Source organism: Manis javanica, chromosome 11 (assembly GCF_040802235.1).
Source record: "Manis javanica isolate MJ-LG chromosome 11, MJ_LKY, whole genome shotgun sequence".
Lineage (NCBI taxonomy): Eukaryota > Metazoa > Chordata > Mammalia > Pholidota > Manidae > Manis > Manis javanica.
The window spans coordinates 30,581,395-30,588,942 of record NC_133166.1 but is presented as its reverse complement, the minus strand read 5'-3'; the positions used below and the strand labels follow the sequence as shown (position 1 = coordinate 30,588,942).

At 47.0% G+C, this 7,548-nt stretch overlaps 1 protein-coding gene across 3 annotated transcripts in view; it reads right to left on the bottom strand.

Moving 5' to 3' along the window:
- Window positions 1-3,667: 3,667 nt before the first annotated feature.
- SWAP70 (switching B cell complex subunit SWAP70) overlaps window positions 3,668-7,548 on the bottom strand; it is a 100,312-nt gene continuing 96,431 nt past the window's right edge. For all 3 annotated transcript variants that reach the window (XM_073216170.1, XM_073216172.1, XM_073216171.1), the window contains 3 exons: window positions 6,576-6,774; window positions 5,494-5,590; window positions 3,668-5,195 (listed from right to left, as the gene is read on the bottom strand). In XM_073216170.1, the coding sequence (XP_073072271.1) occupies window positions 5,089-5,195; window positions 5,494-5,590; window positions 6,576-6,774 (403 nt within the window). In that variant the 3' untranslated portion in view covers window positions 3,668-5,088. The remainder of the gene's footprint in view (window positions 5,196-5,493; window positions 5,591-6,575; window positions 6,775-7,548) is intronic.

The following is a 7,548-nucleotide window of genomic DNA, read 5'->3' as shown; positions in this document are numbered from 1 at the left end:
GCTCTGATTATGCCCTGGGGCTGACTCAGGGAGATATTTTGAGGACAGGCTTTATTTCAGAAAGGGACAGTTAAAATGCCAGCATTTACTAAGAACCTACTAAGTGCTGTGAGCCAGCAGTACAGCCACGAGGCCATCCTACCCTTAAGGAGCTCTGGACTTATCTATAGGAAAGTTCCTCAGAACTGAAGTGGCAGCACGAAGCCTCACCGCACTGGTGTTGAGATGGAATCAGCAAGAACATTAGCTGTGGCTGTGGGAGCAGAGCCACTGGGTGAGGCCAAGGGAGGTAGAGCAGAGAAAGTTGTGGCCACCTCAGCAGAAAGGCTATCACAGCCACCAAGGAAGCCGCGGGTTCCCAGGGAAAGCAGAGGCTGAGGATCAGGGGCATCTTCTGGAAAGCAATGTGCCAGGCCTTTGAGGTCCACTTCACAGCCTGGTTGGGGACCCTCCAAAAGGCTGGTGTCACAGGGAGGTGGGAACCTTGCCTTCCCCCTGATGTCATTTGTTCACTCAGCCATTCAAGCGCTGGCTAAGCACCTGCCTCGGCAGCACACCTCAGAAGCGACACCTGCCTGTGGGAGCACGGAGAGCACCCAGTGCTTCCCAAACCTGCCAGGGGGCCTTGCACATGACCTACCTCAATCACCTGCAGGATTTTCTCAGAACTTGGCAGTCCATCTGCAAACTCCCATTTATGGCCTGGCCCAGCCAAGATAGAAAGCCCCCCAAACCCATGACTTTTCAAAGAAAATTCACCAGGAAGAAACCTCAGAGGGAAGCGTGTCTCTGTGGTGTAGAGATTCCCTCATCTGGGGGGCACAGATGACCACTGTGCCTCCAGAAGCAACCACCCTCAGAAGGACCTTACCTGTGTGGTGGTCCCTCTGGGGATGCAGATTCCAAATCAAACTCAAGGGGACACAGTACCATGAGTAGAACCCAGGTCTGTGTCCCTCTGAAATTGAGGCTCCTTTCCAACTCAGTGCTTTTGAAGGCCAAGCTGACCACTTAGTCTCAGGCTATGAGAGTAGCCTCTCTAGAAAGAAGCCATTCCCTCTGTCCCATTAGCCACCTTCCAGCCAATTTGCTGTGAGTAGTTCAGGGGACCCAAGGAAGAACTCTTCCACCTCTATGCCTTTCTGGCCACCCTGTGAACTACTTCAGATGCAAATGTCCTCCAAACGGGAACAGAGGCTCCCTTAGGCAGCACTGCACAGTAAGCTGCTCACACCAGGACAGGCAGGGGGCTGGGTTCCCGAGGGGAGGAGAGGGTAGAGGCGGTAGCAGTCCTGGCACCCCCGAAACCAGCCTGTGGGCTTACAGGGCATCTTCCCAGGGGAGCTGGCTCAGGGTGGTCCTGGCCAACCCATCAGGAGGTGTGGATACTCTAACAGAAAAGGGAAAACATAGGAAGTGGGGCCCAGGAAAACATGCCCTTGGAGATCCAGCGTGGGCCGCAGGTCAGAGAGTGTTGGCCGAGGGGAAGAGGCATGGTGACATGGGAAAGGAAATGAGGGATTCAGCTGGGAAGGAGGGGGCAGGCTGCCAGGTTCCAGGGCTGAACAGAATGGGGGTAGCTAGACAAACCTTCCCTCTCCCCACCCCTCACCCCCCTCATCTGGGCCCAGAGGGGTTGAGGGGGTGGACATAAACGGGGAGAAGGCCTGCATTCCTGTGGGTGCACAACCCTAAGAAACAGTATGCTGTGTGTACGTGGTGGAGACAGAAAAGGAATCTGAGGCTAGTCCTGGTTGGAATTTAGTGTCCACCACAGATTTACCCACTACCCAGGGCCAAAGACTCATCAACCTCAGAAAGGTCAATGGAAGCTGAACACAGGCCTAGAAGGGGTCAGGCCCTCCCCTCCAGAGAGGGCGTACAACGAGCTGGGAGATGGGGGACAGACACACCGAGATAAACATATCTGATGTACAAGTGGGTTTAAAGGCCCGAGAGGAAGCGGGTGGTACAATAAAGCACATCCTAGAAGAGAGGCAGGAGTTCCAGTGTGGATTTGGCTTGTCCCCTTCCAGGTCCTTCTCTGCAAAGTGAGGGCTTTGACTGCTGACCTTGAGAGGCTCGCTCAATCTAGCTTCTTGGGGCTCTATGGTCACAAGCAGTAAACTGCACTGACCTTGAATATAAAGTTGATACCTTCCTTCACTTGTGTCACTACTACCCATTTCCAACATCCTGGAATGTTCACATGCCTTCTTCCAACTAACAGCATCCCTCCCACCCTCAGGTGATGGCAACCCTGGCTTTGAAATCCACAGATCAGCTTTGCTGGTTCTGGAAATTAATATAAATGGAATCACAGAGTCTATGTTCCCTGTGTCGGGCCTCTCTGTTCATCATGATGTCTATGAGATTCATCCCTGCTGCTGCATCTCTCAGTGAGGTTAGCTTAACTGAATTACAGTATCCTTTGTCTGACTAGATCAGTGATGGGCATTTGGTTTATTTCTAGTTTGGGACCATCCTAAACAAAACTGTTGTGAACCTCCCTGTAGGGTCTTTTGGTGGCCCCATGCCTCATTTCTTCCAGGAGTGGAACCACCAGCCCATGGGGTAGGTGGTCTTTAGTTTGAGTAGATGCTCCCAAAGTTGAGAGGTGACTTTTACAGATCTCAAAATGAGTATATAAAGAAGGAAGTAGAGGGGGAAAGAGAGGAAAGAAAGAAACAGATATACCTTAAACTATTCCCAAAACAGATTCTTTCAATAAATTTTGAGCACCTCCCTACGAACTGGTCAAAGCCAGGCAGCACCTCCTCCCCACTTCATGTGGCCTGACATTAAGTAGATCATCACTCCACCAGGGCAGCAGCACCTTGTTGGCTCTCCTGTGAGGGCAAGACAAGGATTTGCCAAGTGTAACAGGCGCTGATGCTCCAAACTCCACGTCACCAGATGGGCAATAAATCTGAACACTCCTGCCTCACCAGCTGCTGAATGGTTCTGACATGTTAGCCACTCATGAGAAGAAATCAAGATCATGGCAATTTTAACATTTCATGCCTCAGCATCCTGTATCACAGAAAGACTTTAAAACATCCAAAGCAATTCCCTCTAGCTCTATGTTGAAAAGGCATGAAGAGTTTCTGAAGCACAATACCCACACCAGGTGTGCCAAAGCTCCCACCCTCTGCAGTCAGCAGCCAGAGCAAAGAGCTGCTCTCCTGCAAGTGCACCCCACTCACACCAGAGAGGTCAACTCCTGGGATTCTTAAAGGGCAACCCCGACTCCAAGAGCCTATTGTGTTCTGGAATAGAATTTGCCTTTCTGTAGAGAAGGTTCTCTCAACCTAGGCACTCTTGCAATCTTAGGCCAGACAATTCTCTGTTACAGGGGCTGCCCTGTGAATTGTAGGGTGTTTGGCAGCATCTCTGGCCTCTACCCACTAAATGCCAGTAACACTCCCACTTGTGACAACCAAAAATGTCTCCAGACATTGCCAAATGTCCCCTGGAAGGCAAAACTGTCCCATACTGAGAACCACTGCAGTAGAGAAAGAAGTTTTAAAAAACACCAACCAGCATGTTCTCACCCTTTTGAACAGAAAGATCAGCTTTCCAAGACACAGTCAAGCTGGACTGAGTGGGCTTGCTTAGTCCACAATAGGAGTTTTTATCTTGTCAACCATGTAGAACCAAAACAAAAAAAAACCAACAATGTTTACTCTGGTTAAACTGAAAAACTGAAAGGCATAAAAAGAAAGTTCCAGAAAACAGAGGTAAGAGAATCTGAGGTAACAGTCACAATGGGGGAGAAATTATCTTTGTAAGTTCCTGTTTGTGAGCTAACATATCTGCCATGGTTTCCCACATTAGTGACTCAAACACCACACATGAGACCATAGCTAACCTCACTGCCAGCACGGTTTGGGGATCTAAACTCCAAACCAATGTTTTCAGGAAGTGTCCCTAAATCCAAGTCCAACCCGTTTTAGGAAAATACACACACATACATATAACCCTATCCTACGGTTCTATTAAATCAGACTCCTTAAAATGCATGTTGTTCTGGCTTTTTTTTTTCTTACTAAGTTCAATTTACTAAAAGAAAAAAATTTAATACATCTTAGAAAATTATCAAAAAATTAAGAAAGTTCAGCATATTACAATATATAATATTTAGGCAAGAATATTTGAAAATTATAAATATTTGTTCCCTCTCAACATAGCACATCACAAAAATACAGTTTTAACTTTTTTCATGCATAATTCCTATAAATGATCATATCTTATTTATTAAAGAAAAGGCCTGATTCTGACAAGCATTCACACGCTTCTGAAATTTTCTGTACAGTAACTACAAAAGTAAAAGCAAGGGTCTGTCAGCACTTTGACCATTGAAACCATTTTAAATATTAGGAGGAATTCAGTTAGTATGAAAATACTCCAAATGGGATTTACTTAGTTAATCTCTGTGCTGTGATTTGTAAGTATCTATCTTAGCCAAAGCATTGTTTAAAGGGGTTTTGCCTCCTTGAGAGTGTGCCCCTGGGGCCAGGACGAAAGTCAGTACCACTGAAGTAAACAGAAACCTTCTGCGCGGCTGGACACCATGGCTGTACCCGCCAAGTCAAGCCAAGGCCTGCGTGCAGCCGGCGAGGTCTCCAGCCGAGCAGCGGCAGCCAAGGGTGCGCCACCGTCAGCAGGCGTGCACCAGCAAGCGGGCTGGCCGAGCCAGTTCAGAAACCTATACCCAGAGAAGGAAGCATGCTGCGGAGGGCCTGACGGACCCCAGTCCACAGAGGCGCTGATTTCCCAGTGATCCCGAGCACTCCCCATTCTCCCGGCGCTGCAGACGACAGTGCTGTTTGCACACAGCCTCGTCCAACAGGACTGGGAGAGCTATAAGGGAATATTCAGAAGCTGAAGTATTCAAAGAAAAAGGAAATAAAGAGCTTGGCAATCTGGTCTGTTTTCTTCTTTCCAGGTAAGCCCTTATCTACAGGAAGAGAAAGAAGGCGTCTTAATCTATAGACCCAGCAGGAGGCGCCGAGGGAAGAAGAATTAAAAGAGGTGAAGCCCGTCCTTTCGCCTTTCCAGCCACACGGGAATCTCCGAAAGCGCCCGTCACTCTGTGCTCTTTTTCTCCTTCCAGTTTTTCTCTCTCTCTTCCAGTTCCGCTTGGGTGAAAGCTGCAGGGCCCCAGTTAGTGATCAGGTGAGGGTTTTTTGCACCTAAGAGACAAACGTGCATTAAATATATATTCGTCAATTAACATTCTCATTTTTCCACAGAATAGTAACCTCTTCATTTCTTCTCTGAGGAACATCCAATAACATCATACCAGTCAAAACAGCCAGAGGTATATAACAAAGGGTATTAACTGGGCCTTCTTATCAGAGAGCAAATTATTCAAGAGACATTTAACCCTAACCGGCTTGGTTTCTGTGCATCTGGGATTTTTAGCACAATTCAAATACATAATTAAGACAGAAAAACTGAGTAAGTTATCTGATTATTTCAGAGTGTTACCTGGTTCTATTAATCGAATTAGTCCTTCATGCTGTGCAACTTTGTCTTTCCAGCTCTTGGTCATATTAGTTGCCATCTCAAGCTTCTTTTTAACTCCCTGGAACAAAAGCAGATTTTGGACTATGCAAACACATGGGTAGTTTAAGAGCTTGATAACAATGATTGGGCATTTACTATATGCTTGTGGATTATCTCATTCAATCTTCACAGCCACTCTAAGAAGTAGGAACTATTATTACCCCCATTATACAAATGTGGAGACTAGGATTCAGAGCAGGTAAGTACCCTACCTGAGGCCACACAGAAGATCTAATTCACACTCACTACAGATGAACGTATTTGAGGTCCTGTGTCCCAGTAATGGCTCACTGCCTGTCAGCTCCACATCTAAGCTTCACTGTCCTACTTGTGACTAACATAATTCTCCTCTGCCAGCTGGCACCGCTTAAGCTTTGTCAGTAGAGGGGGCTGAAGGGCCACTGGAGAAGGAAGGAGCTTTGCTTCCAGTCTCCACTGCACTCTTCTCAGCAGCTCCTGTGGCACAGGGACAATCCACAGTGCTCAACCTGGAGGGTTTTAGGGGCACCTCTGGGTAGTCCATGCACCAGAGCCCCAGAGCCTGGCTTCCCAATCCCAGCACCCCACTGAGCTTGTCTGCCAACCAACAGGGCAAGGCTATGCCCTCTCCAAAGAAGTCTGGATCATTGCTCTGGGGTTACCGGGCAAGGAGCAAGTGTATCCTCCCAAATGTGTTCCTCCCCTGGGGACTCTGCCTCAGACTCAGAGACAATGGCTGCTGCCGGCATCTGCCATTCCCTGTATTCCCAGAATTTTCTTTACTGCTTAGTAGGTAATCCCCTGTTTAATTAATAATTGTTTATATTAAACTTTCCCTGTTCAAATTACTGTGTGGTTTCTGTCTCCTGACTGCACTCTAATATGCCTCATCACCTATAAAAACTTCTTTTTACCTAGAGCCAAGAAAAATCCTTACTAATAGCTTCTGACAGCTAAGCAAATATTGTTATTTTTAAATGTTTTTAAAATTTTAAATACACGTATGCAATGGTAAATTTAATTACCTCATACTGCTCAAGCGCTTGCTTCCGCTCTAACTCGAGCTGCTCCAGCTGTTTCATGGCTACCTGAAGGGCCTGTTCTTTCATAACGCGCTGGTTCTCCAGCTCCTGCTTCTCTGCTTTGGTTGTCTGAATGGCCTGCTGCTGCTCCAAGTGCCACTTTTCCAGTTCAGCCCTCTTGGAAGACTCCTCCTCCAACAACCTGCAATGTGGAGAGCTCGGGGTCCAACCTGCCTGGGTCACCAGACCTGACCCAGCAGATGATGGAGGCACTTCAGCAGCAGAGGAGATCTGGGGTCATCTCATCCACCTCTCACATTTTACTGGAGGAAGCTGGAGCCAGAGGAGCCCATCTTCACAAAGCTGGCAAGGGGACCCGTGTGTCCTGCTCTAAGCTCTGTTTCACTCTTGTCAAAATAAATATATAAATAAATATAACATTTATGGAGGGTGCCCTGACTGGGCCAAGAGCTAAGTGTACTTTCTCAATCCTCACAATAAACTTAAGTACTATTATTATTCCTATTTTAGAGCTGAAGAAAGTGAGGCATAAAGGTTAAGTGCCCTGTCCTAGGTCATTCACCTGGATGGAAAGGGCCAGGATTTGAAATTTGCCTGGTTGCTACATTAAAATATTTTTCATCTAGTAAATGCCTACTGTCAAGAAAAAGTTGGCAAACTAATGAATGTGAGAGAAGAAGGAGCTAGTAAGAGGTGGAATAAAAGTAGGTACCACTGAACAATCAGGACATGTCAGGTACTTGACCTTCATCACTGCTAACCCCCAGAAATTCTGCAAGCTGATGTTAGCCCTGCAGATGACACAATCAAAACCCAAAGTGGATTTCAGCCCACATCTGTGTCTCCAAAACATTACCTTTTAGTAACAGGCTACCTATCTGAGAATATCCAACTATGTAGCTATTTAAATAAACAAACTAACATACAGCCCAAGCCAGGATCCACAGTGTAGATT